Source organism: Rhea americana, unplaced genomic scaffold (genome assembly GCF_003343005.1).
Source record: "Rhea americana isolate MKP2758 unplaced genomic scaffold, rheAme1 scaffold_49, whole genome shotgun sequence".
In the NCBI taxonomy this organism is placed as follows: domain Eukaryota; kingdom Metazoa; phylum Chordata; class Aves; order Rheiformes; family Rheidae; genus Rhea; species Rhea americana.
The window spans coordinates 3069715-3091102 of record NW_028186634.1 but is presented as its reverse complement, the minus strand read 5'-3'; the positions used below and the strand labels follow the sequence as shown (position 1 = coordinate 3091102).

Genomic DNA, 21388 nt, shown 5'->3' with positions numbered 1-21388 from the left:
AAAATTACAGGTTTCACGCTCTACTGCAGTCCTTCTGAAGCCAGGACTTGACACAACCACAAGCACTCTGTTGAGCAGAAGCCTAAAGCTTCTTTAAGCTTCTTGAAAATTCTGTTTTTAAAAGCTCTCTTAGAAACATTCTTTAGAGCCCAAATAGACTTCAAGCAATGCCTGTGATCAAGTGAGAGAATCAAGACATTTCAGAGCTCAAGCTAGAGACACTGTTCAATTATTGTTCCAGCTGATTAGGTGTACGATAACACAGAGAACTAAGAGTAATGCATGATGGTGGCTTGTCACAGGCCAGGGAAAAATGTTTTGGTATGTTAGACCCCAACATACATCTAAGGTTATTCCAGCTTGGGTCAGGACAAATGCATTATGCACTGTAGTCAGCATCCATTATTTCAAAGGTGTTGCCTCTCCAGGACATCAGCTATAATGATATTTTTATCTACTTTGAGAGTTCTTCAGAAACCAAGTAGTATCAAGATGAGAGCCACCAGCAATTTGCCTTGCAGACGTAACAGCCAGGATGCTGCTGGCCACCTTTGCTGCCAGGGCACACTGCTGACTCCCATTCAGCTTGCCATCCAGCAAGATCCCCGGTCCTTTTCAGCCAGTGGGTCCCGAGTCTGTACTGTTGCAGGGGACTCTTCCTTCCCAGATGCAGGGCTCTGCATTTATCTTTGCTGAATTTCATCAGGGACCTGTTGACCTATTCCTCCAGCCTGCCTAGGTCCCTCTGGATGGCAGCCCTGCTCGTRAGTGCATCAGCTGGTTCTCCCCGTCCCCATCTTGCTGACATCTGCAAACACGAGTGYACTCTCATCTCCTCCAGATCACTGACAAGAGATGTTTAATGTGACAGCTTGCAGGCTAGATCAGGAATTTCCCCAATCTCTGTAACTTTTCAACAACAGAGCAACCTTCCAAGGACATTGGCTGGTTCCCTCACCCCCCTTGAATGCAGCCTGTCATATCCCAGGAATTTGTTCATGTTGAGAGCTCTCAAGAAACCCTGACTCCATCATCATTCACTGCTGGTGGTTCTTCTCCTTCTTGTCCCTTTTCACTAATCAGCAAGGCCAGAGACACCCAGCTGGTTGAGACTGAGGCAAAGGCAGCATTGGGTACCTCAGCCTTATCTACGTCCATTGTCAATGTGACCCCCTTCAGCAAGTCCCACATTGTCCTTGTCCAGCAAGTCACACATAGCTTCTGCAAGAGAAGAGGACAGAAGGAAGTCACCTGCAACAAAAAGTATGGAATATTCTGGAGGAGTAAGTCAGAATCAAGCKGCCTGAGCAATATGAAGTCAATTAGTAGGCTGCAGGTGTCTGTTCACGACTTGCATATATATCCAGAGCCCTCCAAAACACTACAAATTAATACAACTGGGAAGAAGTCATCACAGGGCTGCTCTTGGAAGCAGACTGCATAAAAAGAGACTAGTAACAATAAAGCTCAGATTTCAGGACTTGACAGTGATGGATGCCTTTCCCAGACATCATGCATAACCAACAAAATGTGCTATTAATCTCTGGCAGACAGTGATATAGCATCATGAGGATGGCTATTGTAACGAGGATTTGAATGATCTCACAGACAGGTGAACAGGATAGGTCCAACTTCCTTTTAATTCAAAAAAGCAAGATCAAGAATTTAAACAGACTAGTTTACAAAGACAATTGGACTAGAGAAGTGTGCAACTTGCTTAAATCTGCAAGTTCAAAAAAGTATGATAAAACTCAGAATTCCATAAGTAGTTCCCACTTCCTTTACTTCTCAYGGATGAATGGATATTTTAAGTGTTTTTAGAGGAACAGAAAATTACCACACAAAAACAGTACTATCCAAAACCTTGAAAAAACAGCCATCAGAATCACTGAGGGATGCACTTGTACTTACAAGACTTAATAGTTAAATATTGGCAATAWGGTTGATCATGTTATGGTACTTGATCATTTGGTAAATAATAAAAATCACCTTTGAAAAACAGAATGGCTCAATTACATAATGGAGCAGATAGGAAGGAATACTATTTAAGATGAGTTTGAAAGCCACTAGTTTAAGAAATATGATATTCTCTCCTAAAGTAATGAAGGATAGGCAGTTTTACAACTTGTGCGAGAAAGATGCTAGCATACATGAACTTTTATTGTTCTAGAGTCACAGCAGCTGTTGCCTGAAAGTTATTGTAAGAAGGAAAAGCAGTACCAGGATATTTTAGTTTCCATTTTCAAAGTTCAGCACTATGTTTCAAAAAATTTTCCCACTCCTTAAAAAACACTTCTGAACTGGTGCCTAGATAAGTGACATTATCTCATACGAACAGTAATTCTTATTTAAATCTTATTTAGCTCATCATCAGTGTTTATACATAACTTTATGCACAAACTGTACATGTTACTAATTATATACAAGCATTACTAGTTTTGTCTCCTGTACTGTCACAGCAAGTGACTACAAAAGTTTGGAAACCTGTGAAGAAATTATGAATTTTAACTATATTTTAATTTAACATGCATTTAATGCTTTAGATTGCAAGCATCCTTCCTGTTCTTCACATTAGCTTTTACGATCACTACTTATAAATCTGCGTATTTTCCCCAGCTACTGACCATCCAGATTTTATACAGTTTATAGAATACTCTGAAACAGCACTGACACGTGGCTCTGAAAAGTTATAGATCAACAGCTTTGCTATGTTTTGTTTGTATTTCATTCCTACTCTGTCTGAATAAATAAGCATTGTCTGAACACAGGTCTCATAGTAAAAGCAGCACTTTTAAATAAATATATATGCCTACCAATACTGACACCTTGTGGTTGTCGATAATAATGTTTAATGTGTATTTCACCTTTCTTTCAGAATTTACTGTTGACCCACTTGAGGGCAATAGGAAACAAGACAGCACCTCCTGCTGCCCACCTCAAAGCTGTGAGAAAGCCACCCTGCAGCTCCGGTCTTTAGAGGCAGCTGCTAAAAGCAGCGGAACAGTCACCAAACACTTTTAATGAAGCACCTATTCATACCGTAAGAGTAAGTTCATTTTTGCTTTTGYCATGAGATACACTGAATGCACTTGGAGAAATGTAGCAATACCACACTAGTGCTCTTCAGCAGTCATGCTCAAATGAAATTAATTTTTGTCTAGCTCCTAAAAGTAACTCCTGCCTAGAACTAACAGGCAAGGAAGAGGCTTTACCAAGACATCTATTTAAAGTTTTGRTACCAGCACTGTTCCACATTACCTCTCCCTCTCTACAACACTTTCATATGTCAGAGGCATTTCAARAAAAACTAGTAGCTTATGAAGTGCTAAATGTTGTTAYRAATTAATAAATACCAAATACTTGGTGCGCTGTACTACAGTTCACAGGATACAGCTATAAAAATGCAGCTCAACAGATTAGTACCTGCTTTCCAGTAGCAAGAAGATACATTCAGTTCTGCATACCACTTGCTGGCTGGCTCAGGAATGCGACTGGTTATACTACATGCATTAATCCAGCTTAGTTTTTGTGGGGGACATTCACTTGCCTTTTATTTTTATTCCAGAAAAAAAAAAAAATCACCAGCTCTCCAGAACAACTGTCTTTCTGCAACATTTTAGTAGCCACCTTCTCACAAAGCAGGCAGAGCATGTAATTGCAGTGTTACTTCTGGGTATTAGGCTCTCCTTAGTTTAATTTATTGCCTTTCCTATATCTGCCTCATTTCATATAAAGCTCTTTGTCTTCCTAGCTGAAGGCTGCTAAGATAGTCCTAGTTATCCTCATTTCTATACCTGATCTGTTATGTATACTCAGGCAAGGGGCCACATTTTCTTTCTCCTTCCATTTATTATCATTCCTTGGCACTTCTTCCTATTTCCATCACTCTTCCTCCCATTCCTCATATAGCCTGAATAAAAACCTGGAAAGCAGGGAGAGTGTGGCCTGGACAGCCACAAAAGCATAAGAAAAAAAAAACTGTCTCCTTTCAACCAATTATTTCCACTGCTAGAGTTTTATGAGAAAACCATAATATAGAGCGCACACACAATTAATGGCTTTTAACAGTTTTATGGCCTTATGACCTGTGCYATACAACACAGGTCTAAGATCTTAAGCATATTTCCACCTATCCCCACTGAGAACCTGCTTCAAGCTTATGATTTTAATTTAGCTTTCCAATATAACCTGATAAGCATGGCAGAAAAGCCGAATTTACAAAGTGTTAAGCATTGCACTTACTACTTGGGATCCTCTGAGCAACAGCATATCTTAATCTTTATGACTTCAAGTTCTGSCAAAGCCTGGTTCTCTGAAGAGGGTTAGCTGGTCAACTCATACAAAACAAGATCATGCCTCAAATTCTAGCTTGCATTTTTCTCTAAATTCAGTTTGTTTCTTCTACCCTGATTTTGATACACAAGGGTAAACAGCTTCCAGAATCTATGCCTAAATTAAATCAACACTTGCACTCACTTCTACTGTTCAGCAGATTCCTGAACTTTCAGCCAAACTTCCTAAATAATAAGCCCAGATGACTGTTTTCAGCAGTGCTTAGCTAGTAACTGACATCAATAGCCTTCTGTCTGAAACAAGCTCATTAAAGCTTTGTAACAAAATTATGTGGCAAGGCCGGTCAAGGATGGATACTGCCACACAGCAAGCAAAGTGTTGCCACATCAACTGGTAACAGAAGAGTGTTAACCAGTAATTTTATGTTTGAATTCAAAGCTGAGTTTTAATCAGTGATGACTAACCATACAGTTACGCATAAAGTCAAAGTTTTCTTTCATGCTAGTGGGTGCTAACTCCTTCCAATTACATTTTGCTTTATTAACCATTTTGCAGCAGCTCATCTCATTGCATCTCATTTGCTCTTGTACCCAGGACAAACGCTAAGCTTTGAGAGAAGCAGCACTCCATGGCCAGCAATAATACTCAGTTTAATTAAGGGAGAGGGTAGGCACGGAAGCTGCAAAGCCTTCCTTTTTTGCAGAAAGGGGCAAGACTGTGCAAATGTGCACTGCAGAGTGCCCAGCACTTTGTGGGATAGCGCAAGAAAAGTGAAAGGAAAACAACTTCGATAGGAAGATCATCCATCTCGTATGCCTACAGTTCTGCAATTTTACCACACTAGGTTAGTTTTAATCTGCAACAGAAACTGACTTGTTGCAGTAACCATGGTTCAGGCAGCTGCTCAGCACAGTAGCCTGGGCTCAGACTAAGGAAACAGTTCTCTACTGTCTACTTTTTTCCCCTCTCCTGCAAAGCAAATAAATTTATAATTATCATCAGTATCAGTGGCTCTTCCTCACCTGAACAGGCCACTTCACTTTAAAAAGGTAGATTTTACAGAAGGTGATGCAGTGCTTCTCAGAATTCACATCTTCACCTTCATTGTTAGTTAGCATGCAAGTACAGTAGTTGTAAGAGTTACGCTGGTGCAGCAAGCGGGGGGGGGAAGGGGGCAAATACAGCAAATATATTAACCAGAGCAAGTGTAAGGAAGTAGCATGTGCTTAYAGGGCAGCATTCTTCCTTGCTTCCAGACTTCCCACAGAAGTCCACCAATTGTATAAAAAGGCTTTGCATATGAGAAAGTTGAGCAAGTTAATTCTACTCATCTGGAAGAGTAACAGGCCCAGTAGCTTGAAATTTCAGAAAGAGGCAGGTTATTTCATACTTGTAAACTCCTCCTCTACATTTTAGGGGAAGTAAGGGGTCATTCATGGATACTTTTTAAATACCCCAAACTCTTGAACTTTAATTTTCTTGAACAGAAGAAACTACAATCATAAGTCAAAATTTTAAGCATTTTTTCTGCCAGATAAAAGTTTCAAGAAACTCTTCAAGTATGTTATGTCAGTGAAAATATGAGTCTATGACAAGGTAGCAATATTGTGAGCTCCCAAATAGTCAAAGGCATATAGATTGGAGCTACTACTTTTGAGAAGCTGACAAGGTCCCTATTGCACTTTGCCAGCTGAGCACTGGGGACAAAAAGCACAATTTGTCATCATCATCTTTGGGTAAAACCACTAGAAAAGCAGATCTTTGAGATGTTTTCAGCTGATTAGACTCCTGACATCTTAAAATCATCAATACGAGCCACAGAATGTGGTACTAAATGCTTACTTCAAACATACCATATTATTTGATATCCATCTGTTCTCAGCCTCAGTGGCTGTATCTAAATCATTTGGGCTTTTTGCTGAATAGCAGTAAAAAAAAAAGGCTACTTGTTATACAAGTGTACTGCTGCTGCATAGGAGTGATACATCCAGACAGCAAGACTAACTACCRTATTGCATCAAACTCCCACTGTTCAATTTGCGATCTGCATCCTGGGTGAAACACCTACCTGCAACAGCTACTTAAATTGACATGTATGAATCGGTCTCAAAAAACCCCATAAGACTACACATGAAKATTCCCTTGCACATTCCTCTCCAGTACAAGGCTTAAAGACATGTACATGAGAATATCCTGTCCTGGGTAATAAACCTTGAGCAGACTGCCACAGCAGCATCTGGTGGTCCCATTTCTGTTAAATTTGTTTWAAAAGCTACAATGTTGCTCAGCAGATGGGAGTAGGTTGCTTAGCACCAACCACCTCAAAGCTATAATGCTTTACATTTGAGGAAAAGCAAGGGTGTGGTGCTCTCCACCTCCTCTATGAACAGCTGTATCTTAAAAGATCTGTGCATCACTTTTAAAAATCAAAATATCAGGAGTGAACAAACTGTTAAAGAATGAAAAATCGTAAATTAGTAATAAGCATATCTGCACCTTACAAATTTAGTCTCAACAGGCATGTTGTAATTTGTCTTACTCATTCTAATGTCACACATTTAGTGATCTACTTCCAGAGAACTTTACATATTTAAGACAAGAAAACACATGATCTTCGCTACAGGCTATAATTTCTTACATTTGACTTGAAGAATGTAATTCACCTCCCAAATGTATTTCCACTACAACCTCTATTTTGAATTTTCTACATATTATTCAAATGACAACCAGCCATTTGCCAATCAATAGCATTCAATGTGAGGAAGGAAGCTACTTAATCTCTCATAGACAGTATTTCACAACCTAATCTAAATTATGTAAAAAACTTACATTCCTCTGCTATGCATGCTGTTAAGCGTACTTCTAGGATTAATGCTTTGCTACAGTGGAGTTAACTGGAACTTGTTTAAGCACTGTTTCCTCAGCAGAGGGTTATAGATTTATAGCAGTGCAACTGACAGTCAGCATAGCCTGAAACACAAAATAATTGTCAATTGGGCCATTTTTTACATACATATTTTAAGTCAAAATAAACATCAGCTTTTATTGGCTACAGCAATTTGAATTAACACAGTGTTCTCCCTTCCTTTTTTTTTTTTTTTTTTTAAGGACTAAAGAAGGGCTTCAAGTCATCACTCAAGGAGGAAGCTTCAAGCTACTTTCTTTCAGGCATGAAGGAAGGTCATGCAGACTTGCATATTTGTCTAACTAGCTTCCATCACCCCATCTTCCCACCACCCCCAAAAATTAAGTTTTTAGAAGAGAGAGGTAGAAAGAAGCAATATGCTTACCTCCTGATAATGGTTAGATCGTCTTTAATTCTAGCACCTGAAGTTATACAAGGGTTTGCGTAATAATCAAGTTTCAAAGAACTGTTGGACACATTCAATAAGGTGACAACTGTGCAATACCACTCCGTATTTCAATATCAGGGAACATATTCTTGAATTGTTTAAACACAATCCACAGAACTCAAATTAAACAACCATCCACAGTTTAACTAAACAATCAGTTAAAAGTCTTACAGTTTAATAATTCACATAATGGTCAGTCTTTAGTATGGGATACTGAAATTGATTAAAAATACAACACTAGATTTTACTCTATGGGTGTGTTGGGCAGGCACATAATTGGCCATTCTTGGGCATAACCAGAACAGTAAGGAGAAGTTTACCACAGTTTGGCAAATCCCACATTTTGTCAGTTAAAAGTGAACTGTGAGAATTAAATACTCATCTTTACATATACACAAGTTATGCTGTGAAAGCATATTTGCTTACAAACATATAAAAATACTTGTTAACTAGTTTGATAAGAAAATAATGTATAAAAGTATATAGCAAAAACATTTAATCATCTCTGACAATGGAAAGATCAAATTCATTTTTATATCACATAAAACAAAAACAGCTACAATTTTAAGTTTTCCTCAATCCCTTACCCAGAAATACAAAGGAAGACATTTTTTTTTTCTTTTTTTCAAACAGTGATGTGAAATTTCATAACAAGCTGAAATGCCTCCATCCAGAATGAGCTCAGGTATTTGGCCATATTCTAATAGTAGTAGTAATCATCCTGTAGCTGCTCTGGATTCAGAAAATAAATACAGTAGACTGTTTGGCCACTGGAAAAAAAAAAAAAAAAACTGCAGCATAAACAAGAGATGAACATTTTTGCTGACAATGAAATTCAGTGTAGGTTTCTTAAGGCTAGCTGAATACTCAAGTCTAATTTAACTGAGGGCAAAAAAGCCAATCCACCCCTTTTTTAAAGTATGCTCTATACTTCAATATAGGTCTTTGTAATAGCTAATGAAATATCAGAAGTAAAAATAAATTAATTCACAAGAAGCAACTTATGCATGACTTCAACACCTTGTCCTACACGGTTTTGTTTCATCTCCTTTGCGAATAAAACTCCACAAGGTGCAAGCTCTTAAGGGAGAGAAGAAAGGAACTGTGGTATTAAAGAAGCAGCCTTAGTGTTTTGTTTTGAAGTCTGCCCCAAGATGACCGAGTCTTCTTTAAGAACTATTCTGCCAGCTTCTTGGACTAAGGCTATTCTGGTGACCACTTTTAGGACATGCACATATAAGGCTAGACCAATACCAGAAGTGATGTAAAAAGATGGAAAGAAAAAAAATAATCTGGCAGTTGATAGCTTGGTTCTTGGGATTCTTAGAAAATAACACAATGGCAGCCTTTCTTGTCTTTTTCTTTCCGTGTTGGCTCTGGTGATGGAGGGCACTCTTGTTCTTGAAATTTCCTGAAAATAAAGTATTTCACATTAAATTCATAGAATATTAAATAAAAAAAAATACTGCATTAGAAGTTATCATTTTTACACTCCCTAGAGGAAAGAATTTATTTTGACATTCAAACTGTTGATTAAATGAGTGAAAGCTTTTTGGTTTAACTTTTTTAAAGACATCCCATTTTTTCCAGAAGGCAAATATTCTGATTTAGTTCATCAGGCTTGCTTACTGCATGATGAATAAAATAGAAGAGATTAAGGCAAAGCTCTCTTTCAAATCCACAAAATAACAAACATTTTTTTCTTAATACACAGGAACATCGTATATGGATAGCATTGGTTGAAGTTTACAAAAAACAAAAGGTGGAATTTTCTTAGTGATCTCCCCCGTACTTTTGCTGCAGCTACCCATTAACGAAAGGACATTAATTTTTTCAGATTTAAGTTACAGTACCTTATAACTCTGACAAGTTCATGAAAAGCTTGGTCTACATTCAATCTGATTTTTGCTGAGGCTTCCATGTATGTTACTTTAAGTTGTCGTGCTAGTTGCTGACCTTCCTCTTGTGTCACCTGTAACACAAATCAATCACTAAGCTCAAGGATTCAGGAGACATTCAGATCAGCAGACACTGCAAATACACGTTAAAAGACTACTTCCCTCAAATAATAATACAAATGTTGCACTTTAATACAACAAATAATATTTGGCCACTGAATAGTTTCTGCACTATCCACATAACAAAACTGGAAAACAAATCCACCCAAGACATCATTTCAAATGTAAGTGAAGATTTTTTCAGAAGTTTCTGCAATAAACAGAGACTGACTCTTTAAGGAATCTTCTGAAGAATAAAGAAATTCTATAAGAAATCTCCTTCACTGCAGGTCCCTTCCCTTCACTTCAGTTCTGCAGTAACAAGACCAAGTTTTCCTTTAAAAGCTGCCAGGAGTCCCTCATTCCTGCCCACAGCAAGTGCTTCAGTCAAACAAAATCTCCTGGATTACTAACAGAATTGTGGATACTGACTGCTAAATTCACCCTTTCCCTGTCCCAGTTAAACCTAGAGGAAAAAGATSATCATCACTTAAGTGACGTTTAGCCTCTTTATAGAGGTCAAAGAAATCTGTTTATGACACAGCAAAAAGTTAAGGCAGACATTTTTAAGTACAGCTTGAATTACAAGAGATACCCCTGAAATCTCCAGGTTTAGGGACATTAAAGAAACCATCTACCTCTTGTCTCTCTGGGACAACAGATGAAAGGGAGATAAGAGTGAGAAAGTCCAGAATATTGTGTCATTATATCAGAAATTGGCATAAAATTTAAAAGGATGATGTGGAAGGCAGGACTCCAGGGGCCCATTACAGCACAGAAAACTAGGCTGGTCACAGAGCAAAAGCAAAGATGATTGCTGCCTTTTTCTGGGCGATGTTGAGAGCAGTGAGGTGAGGCAAGGGAAGGCTACCTTGAGTAGTGCAATACACAAGCCAGGCTTCCGTGGGAAGTTCACCCATAGGAACAAGGAGTAAAGGGCAGCTTTAGTGATAAAAGGAAGCAGCAACACATCTTGGCAAGACAACGGGTAGAGGAAGAAATGTTAAAGACTATGCTGCTTTCACAGCAAAACATCAAGCAGGCAGGTACAGGACGGATACCACAAGAACAAAAATCTAAATGTCTGCTTTTTGAAAAGGCAGTCAGATAATCATTTCCATTAAGAAGCTACACAGAGAAAATATATGAAAATTAAAAAAAAAATTGCTGGGAACGTTCACCACAGTACACCTCAGCTTGCAAAATACTTTTCTCACAGCTACATATRTGAGTCTTCAAGTAATGCACCTCAATTTGTTCAGTTCCTGTGCCACTGGCACCCCCATTTATATTCTGCTTAAACATTATTGCTGAATTGAGAACAGCTCCCACTAAACCTTCATGAAGCTCTACAAGGAGCCCCTGGCACCTTATGGCATTAGCTGAAGTAACTTGGGATGCATCAGCTATTTTCAAACACTTGCTAAGCTCCGTATTTCAGGATTACCATCATTTGATGGAGCCTTAAGACAGAAAAAAAAAAAAAAAAAAAAAAAAAAACAAACAAACAAACAAAAAAAAACTTGAGATCAACTACTGTGATCTTTTTGGAGTTGCAGGGTGCAAAAAGTAATAGTGATTAGGATCCCTTAATTCTCCATTAAGGCCTGAAAACTGATTAACACTCAAGAGTTTTGCTCTACTAGCTGGATAAAAAGTATTTCAATCTTCCCCTCAATCCCAGGGGTTGAATGTCCTTTTTCCAAAGCCTGTGAAGGCTGTATTTTGAGAAATATTTGTATTTGTCTTCTAGTAAGCCAGTGATACTGCAGAGTCCTCTGAAATTTGTATCAGAACTTTCAGAACTTTTTATGCATCTTTGCCTCATTGACCGGACAAAAATAGGTTAAGGCATGGATATGGAAGTTYTCGAACAATCATATTCCTTTTACTTTTCTTCATCCCTGCATGAACTACTGTAGCCTCAGAAACTGATAGATTAAAGTCTAATAAGTAATAGTAAATGGGAAGGAATAGACAGATCTGAAGAGAAAGTGAACTCAGTCTTTAAATGCACACGATTACCATCTTCTCTACTATTGTACCTAAGACGTTATAGGTACAGGATAAATACAGCTGCTGGGAATGCAATTTTATTATACTGCAATAAAGTTACGTTTCCACAGTGTTCTGCTTTTAAAATGCTATAGGTGCAGCRTTAGAGCTCTTATCACATTTACTTGAATACCTGTAATTGCTTAAATCCAAACAYTTTCATCATTTTGTCTGATTTTACAAGTGTCTTGTCAAAGAGCTTACAGTCAATCTTAGTGATCTCAACAAAATCAAAAAATGAAAAAAATTTTGATTGGGAGCACTATGCAAGTGTTTGCAAAGCCAAAGCAGTAAATTAAAGGCCAGAGCACACCAGTTCCATTTTTAAAGCTGAGGGAAATCTAGCAAGTACAAATATAGAAAATATTTGAAAACAAAAACGTGAATTTACATCACCTCCCTCTCTTTCCTCAAGTATGACAACCCTCTGCCATGGCAGACTTTTCAGTAAGGGTGAAAAGTGTTATTACACTGTATTTTATTTTGACAGAAATAAATACTGTGCCTGTGCAGGTGCCCTAACRTGAAAATCTCTTCCTTTTAGTAAGCTTAAGGATGAATAGGAATCACTTACAATGCTTATTATTTGTTTCCAAATAATTTATTGTCTGTTTTCAGTTATCATTCCCCTAAGCTGCTCAGCATTTGGCAAGAGTTTCTCAAACTAAGCACCAGAACAGAAGACGTAAATGAGAAAGACCAAACACTGAAAATCTCATTGCACAAGTAACAGTCTTTCTTACTGAAAGAGCTTTCAATTTAACATTTGCATGAAGAATCCCAGGAACATACTCCCTAGGCATCCTACGCAGCTCTCCCTCTTCATTGTGGTATCTGAGAAGTGTGAGGAGCATAAATGTATTCATTTCTGAAGCTGCTATTCGTTTTGGTACCTGAAGACCAGACTCTACAAGGCTGCTTAACTGCACACAGATTCTGCCTCCATAGCTAAGGGCCACGCTGTACTCGCATCAGAAAGTGACCACCGAGCACTTCCTTAAATTCCACAGGGATCCACTTCACCTTCCTCAGGGTCTGCCTACGTGCTCCCTACCCAAACACACTTTCCTGTTCCTGCAGACTGTTCCATCATGCCCAAGAAGTAGAGCTGTCATATGGATTTTTTCCCTCAACAGATTACTCACAGATGTTGCTAGTTCTTGTTTAAAGTTGGCTAACATGATGCATTTCTGCAGTGGTAGTTTCTTACCCATTGATTGTATTTTGGTCACATTCTCATTCAAGAAGTCACATCGGTGCAGACAAACTGTGGTTATGCAGCACTGATATGTATTCAGACTGACTTGCTGTATTCAAATATTGCATCAAATGACTAATTACTTGTTGTCTACAGAGCTCATTCTGGTTTTCTAGAAATCAGGTGAACCATGGGAAAGCATAAAGAAATAGTCTGTGATAACAGAAGCATCATTGCATAAGGCCATTCCCACCCTTAAAGAGAAGGCAACAGTTAACTATGCTGGTACACTTTTCAGAAATTTTTGAATAGCAGTTCTGCCAACCTCCACTTCGACAGTACTAGAGGAAATATTCAAAAGATTACATAGAAAATTGCTCTGGATTTGCCAGTTACAAATATTCTACACATTAAGCCATTTTTCTCTTAAACAAAAGCTAGTACCTTGAGAAGTTATTGTCACAGTTTCATATGGAGTTCACAGCAAAGAGAATGGCCAAAGCTAAATGCTAACACATTAAGGCAGGTTACCACCCAGGTCCCAGCATCCATTCACCCCTTGGAACAAGCCTCTAGGCTGAGGCTGACTAAGGTCAAACCACAAGACTGCTCGTCTAGATAGAGGATCAGCAAAGCTGACCCCAGGCATAAACTGAAGTCACAAGGACCTCGCTCTAAAATCCAGTAACACACAAGATCTTAGCRCTAAGCCATTGTATTTGTTCAGCAGCGATGCCAAAGGAGAAAGTAGCATTTAATCAAATTCAAGCACTTTCCTGTTGCAACCTGGATTTTCCTAAAAATCCTGTCATCTGGGAATGATCAAACTTGACTCAGTTTAGCCAGTAGTTACCTTAAAAAGACATATCCTGTACTGACACTGACAAGCCTACTCCTCTGGTAGCAGCAGTTCCAGCTGGACAGCTGGAACATCAGGTGCTCTGTGAACTGGCTACTTTAGAAACATCCAGCATTGTTCCAAGTTAYACTGAGCTAATCTTTTTAAGAGACCAACTGCTACACTGCATTTATCTTCAAGGGAAGAGCAACAGAGATGTGCTCAAATCTCAGCCTCACAGTCACCAACCTCTGACTGATTAGGGAAATCTGGAAATACTGTAGGTTCATTCTTTACCTTTTGAGAGAAATCCTAAAGGTTTTATGTTCTCATAGCAGCACACGTTGCTCAGCTATTTCACCGATTTACCTCCTAGCTTTCAAAAACAGAAAGCAGATGCCTCGTGGGGGCAGTTTTGTTCTAAATATCATTTATACTCAACTTCCTGAAAATCTAAAAATACTACTTATAAATTCTGAAGCTGAAAAGCATATATTTGCGATTATAAAAGTGTCAAAGAGTAAGATGACTGTAAAATCAACAGGTAAGAAAAAGGACTGTTGTATTATATTCTAGCCTGACTAAACAGATTTATGGAGTAACTCAGACAAGGCCTGATAGACCAGCAGACTGAAAATGGAAAAGTTTAGAAGATTAGCACTTCTCTTTTATAGGTAAGAAGTTACAGCCTAGAGACACTTCACTTTTCTCACTCCCCAGAGAGCTCCCACCCAAGCTGAGGGAGGACTTGCAACGAATGCTCTTGCCTCTTCCCCAGGCCTGCCCTGCATGTCCTCACACACAGGCAGCCAGGGCGCCGCTTGTCTAGCTGAAGTTTTCTGTATTTGGGGAAGAGTGGTAGCAGTACTAGTTTGCAGCCTAGCTGGAAACTGATCCAGCTAGCTGCACGGATGTCTGCATCTAGAGTTCTCATGATGGAGCAGGAACAGMCCTAGTGATGGGAGCAGAGGCGCTGGCTGCTGTTTCACACCAGCTGATAACATCTAAGTGCTGCTGCTGCCAAAAGACAAGGTCTCACTTTCCCCTCCACCCCAGCTCCTCCCTGCTCTGCTCCTAGCCACAGTCCCACCCCTTCCCATGCTTCAAGCTCTGGCTCTCAACCTTTCTGTGAGCCCACTGAACTCACCAAGCATCAAAAAGTCACTCCAGCTTGTTTGTTTTTCCTCCTAGTCTACAGAGACTATTCAACTCACAAAGTGCCTCAGATGAGTGCAATGGTCAGCAAACGAAAGTGTGAGAACATGAAGACAAGAGGGAGGGGAGGCAAAACAGAAGGGAACCTCTCCCTTTGCAGATATATTATGTCAGCTCAGCATCTCACAACCATTCCTTTAGACTGACTTAACACCAGCTGAACTGTACCATGTGAAGGAAGGAAGGGTGTGTGCATGCACATGTGTGTGTAGGAAAGTTAAAAACATGTATCCAGCTATTTCAGAAAACCTAGAAGTACTATTTCACCTATACACACCAGAAGTTGTAAGCAGCAAAACTTCAGAGTTAAATAATTTGAATATTGCTGCATTGAGTTTAAATTTGAATCAGTCCAAGAATCAGTCTGCAGCAGCAGCTAGGGATTGAATACACTGGATACTGGGTAGGAGAACAAGTGACAGCCATCTCTTTCTTTAAGGCAGAAACGGGTAAGTTACAGGTTGTACAATAATGTTAGGAAGACGGAAGAAAGAGCACAATTCACAGCTCTTTATAGAAATGAATCTACAGAACTACATATGCTTGTGAGTATCCTCCGAGGACACGGACTGACAGAGACGATGCTATTTCCCTCCCACTATTTGGGAATTTGTCCTTCAGCAATTAGTTTGTTTTGGTGTAAAACAGTTTAGTTTCACCRACACAGTTTACATGCTGATGTCTTGTCAGCAAGTATTAAACAAAGTACATTATTTTCCAGGACCTGCATGGTTAAATCCAGGAATTTTGATGGACAACGATGGTAATTAAAGTGTGAATAATTCACTTTTGTCTCAGGACAGGCTAGAGAATTCTGTGCACGTCTGACTATTTGAAGTTCATTTTGATGAATGTAGTGAGGTAAATGTGAAAACTTCTTTCCACACAGTATCTTTTGACATACGTTTGAGTTTTTTAATGACCTTCCTACTTCTGGGGTTAAGAGGCTGTGACAGTCAAGGGAGTATCAGAAGAATTTTCTAGTASTGAAGGCTTCAGGTGGTACTCACAAAACTCTTTCAATGACAACAGCAAAAAAGTACCAAAACTACTAATCTCAATGTTGTTCATTTCAGGCCTTACTTCATCTTATTCCAGCAACTGATTCTTGACAGAGAAAAGATTCTATTTAGCAAAAACCAAAACCTAAGTGAGTACTCGTGGATGAAAACTAAGTCACGCTTTCTTGGTGACCAAATCCAGGAACTTCCTACTATTCAAAGCTGTGTTTTCATTGTGAAACTCTCAAAGTAATTACAATTTTAGTAACTCTTAGTTTGTTTTCATTTAAAAAGTCTGACAATTGCTCCTTTTCTGCTGACATATTAAGATTATTTTCATTTCAGCTCAAATCAGCAATTTGGTGCATGAAAATTGAAAGCATAAACAATGAAAAAAAACTAAGTTCCTTCTTTAAATCATTCTAAACCAAATCTTTTAAGTTCTCTCACAACTAGATGTAAAGCTGAAATCTACTAATTTAAAAATCTTAATTTTAAGTCATTTAAAATAAGGAATAATTTCTGTCATTGTACTTCTAACTTCAAAAACTTTAAGTCAATTATATAGAAGTTGAACAGCCAAACAGAAAAGAAAACAATGAATGACTACTCATTTACACAKAACAGCAGAGAACAATAAAAACAACATCAGTGCAGTCCCATAATCATCTAAGCTAGTGCTGGAATGTGCTCTGTTTGGCAAGCACACTATGGTGAGTAACAAACTGAGGAATTAGACACATTCATGCCTGAGTAATCAAGTCATGACACAAAGCTCTCAACTCCGTACGTGAATAGATTTGGTCTCAACATCACCCCAGTGAGTCAAATAGATCTGTGGTATGTGCAACACCATCATACTTCTAAGATCATTCAAGAATAGAAAGTGAGCATTAGTTGCATTTCTTGCATTGTGATCAGTTAATAGAATGCCTCTTATTTTTTTTTCTTGTCTCCACTTTCTTTTTGAGGGGAAATTTGTCAAGTTTCTGGAAGAAAGCAAGCAGTAATTGATACTGAATTGCTTACCTGTCTTTGATGGTCCAGATCTGCTTTATTACCAACTAGAATCATGGGAAATTCATCACGGTCTTTCACTCTAAGAATTTGCCGCTGAAATTTATAGATTTCTTCAAAACTGTAAAAGAACAAACTAGAGTATTAGTGTACTAATTCACAGGTTCTCAAGCTCCGCAGGAGTTCAGGAATGATGAATCATCTGTTAGGACTTGCCCTGCCATGTCATACAAGCAGGCAGCTGCGGACATTCCCTCAAAGAGTCCGCTGTCATTGCGTGATCAGTTAAGAGAACCAGTCAATGCTCAAACTGGAAAAATCCTGATTCAAGTCAGCACTGCACCACACACTTGGACTTGGTTTGCACCACAAGGCAAGCATAACATTCATTCAGCCCCATTCTAGAGGCACCAGGATTCCCCTGGGTTGAGGAAGAACCAAGCAAACATACCATATTTCAAATGCTGATTTTGCAGAACAACTCTAGCTAGAGCATTCAAACTTCAGTCTAGAAACACTGCTGATGAATACATCAGCTGGTATCCCCAAAGCTTCTACAGTCATTTCTAAGAATTTCTGGGAAAGTTACGAAGCTGATAAATTGCATTCCTTGAAGGACAGAAAAATGGAAGGGCTAAATGAGCAGAAAGCTTTCCAGTTTCCTGCATATATACTTACAGTCAACCAAGTTACTTCAGGTACTGGTGCTATTTAGGCAGTAAGGAAAGTTTCCAATGGTGCTAAATGGAAGGTGAGCAAAGCAGATGCTTCCCCAAAGTCAGTATATAGAACAACTTAACCCTGGTCTAAACAGGTACCTCTGCAGAAAAAAATACACTGTTTTCAGCGAACACTGTTACAGCTGTATCCCTACATAGACAGCTTCAGTGCCAGTGCTGGAGACAAGCACATGTCCTTTGTATTACAGGCATCCCAAACACCATGTTTAACTTCAGGCCACTAAAGTCTGAAGGTTTTTACATTTAGATTTATAAACTAAAATTCAAAAGCAAAATAAGGAAGTTTCATTTAAAAAAAGAAAAAGGAGCAAGACATGACACTGGTATACCACCAGGCATACCTACACCTTCATTTGGGCATAGTGTTTTAACACAAGGGAGGAGGAACTAGGTGTTGTCCTAACTGGAGTTGAAAGCTACTAATTCATCTATAYTTCTTTGTTCAGAATTAGTTTCCACCTACATAAGTAGAACATACCACTAGTAGATATTTGACGTATATTCATTTAATATTTACTTTCTATATGAGAACAAAAAGAAAATTCTACTCATCTGAAATATTTTAAGGGTTTCAGAGAAGTGAAGAGAATAAAGTTTAACATATCAAGATCTGTTTAAAAGCAAAGCAGACACTTTGCCAAAAAAAACAAACAAAGCTTGAAATTTTCAGTCAAGGAAAAGAAGTTCACAGAATGACTTTTAAAAATCTACCGTCCTTTGCAGAAAAAACATCTATGTTAACACAAGCGCTCAATATACCTTAAATCCCCAAATCCAGATCTCTTGACAAAAGCATGAATCTCTCTTTCGGACAGTATTTCAAGATGAATTTTTGTATTTAGCAGCCTTAAGTGCAAGATACATATCCAAAGGAAATGTATAGATCCTCCATAGAACATGTATTTTAATTCTGATTACAAATAGCTATCAATAATAAAATCTGAACTCACTTTTCAGATCCCAGATTGAATCTGTAAGGGGGGGGCGGGGGGAATAAAGCCCCAAAGAACTACAGACCAAACTTTTGAGCACAGCAGTTTGGTCATCTTCTAGCTCTCCTACTGCAACTCAAAACAAGGAGGAGGAGAGCTCCCCAGACCACTTCTGCTGTATCACTACATATCTGGTAAGTCTGACAGAGAAAGACCATACTCAAAATCTTAGCTGACTATCTATATGTATATGGCAGTTGCCTACTCTTAAAGTGATCAGGAGCTACACAATCAAACTCTGCGGGCTGCAAAAAGTTGTTTCATCCCAACACCACAGTCAATCAGTTATGTGGTTTCCAATCAATTTATGAGAATAGGCAGAGTGAGTATCTGCCCATAAATAAAGTACGGAGACATATCCCAAACAGAACATAACAGCTTATAAATGCACACAGAGCCAGCCACCGAACACTGACAAGTGCAGGGCAAGAGAATATTTCTCAAGAGCTAGTCAGATATCATAGCATGTTGCACTTGCTTCAAATCTCATTCACTTGCAGGAAACTAATATTCTGGACAAATTCTGGCTGYAATGAAATTCCTGAAATGAGCCATTATTTCTTGGTTATGCTTTAAAATAATCTATTGTAAAGGATAAATACTTGCCATCTTACACAGTCATTTAAAGTGGGTTTTCATCAATGCTGAAAGAATGCTAATGTCTYGGAACATAAGGATGAGTCAACTGTTCAGGATTTCTGTTAGAGTTTAGATTAATTACAAGTTCAAAGGTGTTTGTTTTAAATAAGTAGACATCAAGCTTACCTTCCTCTATCTGTGACTGAGAAAACAAGCAGAAAACCTTCCCCTGTCCTCATGTACTGTTCACGCATGGCTCCAAATTCTTCTTGTCCTGCTGTATCCAGAACTGAACATATGCAAAATGTTAATTACTACAATTTATGTTCCTAGAATACAGACTCAGAGGAGAAAAAAAAAAAAAAGAGACCTTCCTAAGAGAATACTGAGATAGCTTCTACTGTACGTCGGAAGCTATGTGGAAATAATTTTCTATAGACATTAAAGGATTTTTGATGAGACTTCCAACGTATTCTTGGACTGATTCAACAAATCAATACCTACAAACCAAACTGAAAGACAAAGTCTGGGCATATTTTCACTAATTCATGACCGGGTGAAATAGCTGGAAAAGGTACAGAGGGACCATTGCAGAGATGCTGTTTTCTCCTTAAAGAAGTTATTGACAAGGGGGAAACTCTTAAGCAAACATTTATATTTTATTYGGGAGAAATTGAATACGACAGCTGGGAAATCTGCTTTTCATTCTAAAGTGTCAACCAAGTAAGTGACAGGAATTGTATGAGTTCTCCTAGTTTTGTATGCATTAACATTTCAGAAATAAGTCTTCTAAAGTGTTCAATCTACAGCAAACAAAGACACTTAAACATACATAAAGTCTCAACATTTCAAATTACAGGTAGCTCAGTAACAAAATGACAGTATATTAGCTTTTATCAGCTACAAGTTTCCATAAAACCACATACTGCACAGTTGAACAACTGTGCTTTATTTTATGCATACAAATGCAAACACAGACCCTGACAGCTACAGACTGTTTCATATTATGCTTTAGTTAGGCTACTTACTGTCCAAGCGTGCTGCTCTTTCATCTATCACGCACTGTTTGGTGTAGGAGTCTTCAATTGTTGGATCATAATCCGTAACAAAATAGGACTGCAGAAGAAAATTGTATTCGTAAGACAAGCATACACGGGACACTCATTGAGCAACATAGCTAAAACTGTAACCTTCATGACCAGTAAAATGAGCAGGTTGATACCTGTATACAACTAACTGTCTCTCACTTTATCCAAGAAGAAAGGAGATAATAGCTTTTCTATTCCTGTTAAATGCTGACAAATTTTAGAAATTAATGGTAGATTACCAGAAGTTATTGGACTTCTAGAGAATTTTTAGTATTTTTCAAGAATTTTCTAAAAAACCCCTAGTATCCCCCAGCAACTCCCAGAAACTACAATTTTCAAGCAGATACTGCTAGGACACTGTCACCTTCTGATAAGATTTAGAATTTTTTGGCAATTCCTAATGATTTCCAGAATCTTCCCTCCTTTCTAGGAGGTGCCTATTGACTTCTAGATTTCTCTAGGAGTTTTGTTAGTATTTCTTGCAATAGATCCATGCAGAACAAATGACATTTAAGTTTTTAACTAGATGAAATTTAGTAAATTATCCTTGTTGCTAGGATTTATCTCCTTTGGTGGGGGTTTTAAATGGCTTTAAATCGCTCCTCCCCAAGGCAATTTCTGAAAGCAGAATAAGCTATAAAATACCTGCATCTCCTGTTGCCTAAACCTGAGGTTCCAACCAGACATTATCACATTTGCTACCTATAACTTGAACCATGGAATAAAGTACTTCTCTCTACAGATTGTGAGACCAGACGCTGAGTACTGCGGCAACAATACACACAACTGTAGATTTCTCAACATGGATTTTAGTTGGTATGTAGTCTTAGGGAAATACCTTTACCAAAGCTAAACTGAAGTAGCATAACGACTTTGAACTGGCAACGTGTACTACTCTGATTATTTAGAGCGCAAGAACATCAYGTGTGTATGTACCTAGATAAACATTAGAGCAACCGAGGGAACTCGGCTTGCGTACGTTAATAGGCAAATAAGAATGTTTTAAACCTACACATTGGCTC

At 38.4% G+C, this 21388-nt stretch overlaps 1 protein-coding gene across 1 annotated transcript in view; it reads right to left on the bottom strand.

Annotated features, from left to right (window-relative positions):
• Positions 1–7590: 7590 nt before the first annotated feature.
• The window catches only part of RRAS2 (RAS related 2), a 52405-nt gene continuing 38607 nt past the window's right edge, over positions 7591–21388 (bottom strand). Inside the window, exons 3-7 of the mRNA XM_085317084.1 lie at positions 20307–20394; positions 19465–19567; positions 16980–17088; positions 9500–9618; positions 7591–9057 (exon numbers count right to left, since the gene is read on the bottom strand). Of these exons, the coding sequence (XP_085173210.1) occupies positions 8970–9057; positions 9500–9618; positions 16980–17088; positions 19465–19567; positions 20307–20394 (507 nt within the window). The 3' untranslated portion in view covers positions 7591–8969. The remainder of the gene's footprint in view (positions 9058–9499; positions 9619–16979; positions 17089–19464; positions 19568–20306; positions 20395–21388) is intronic.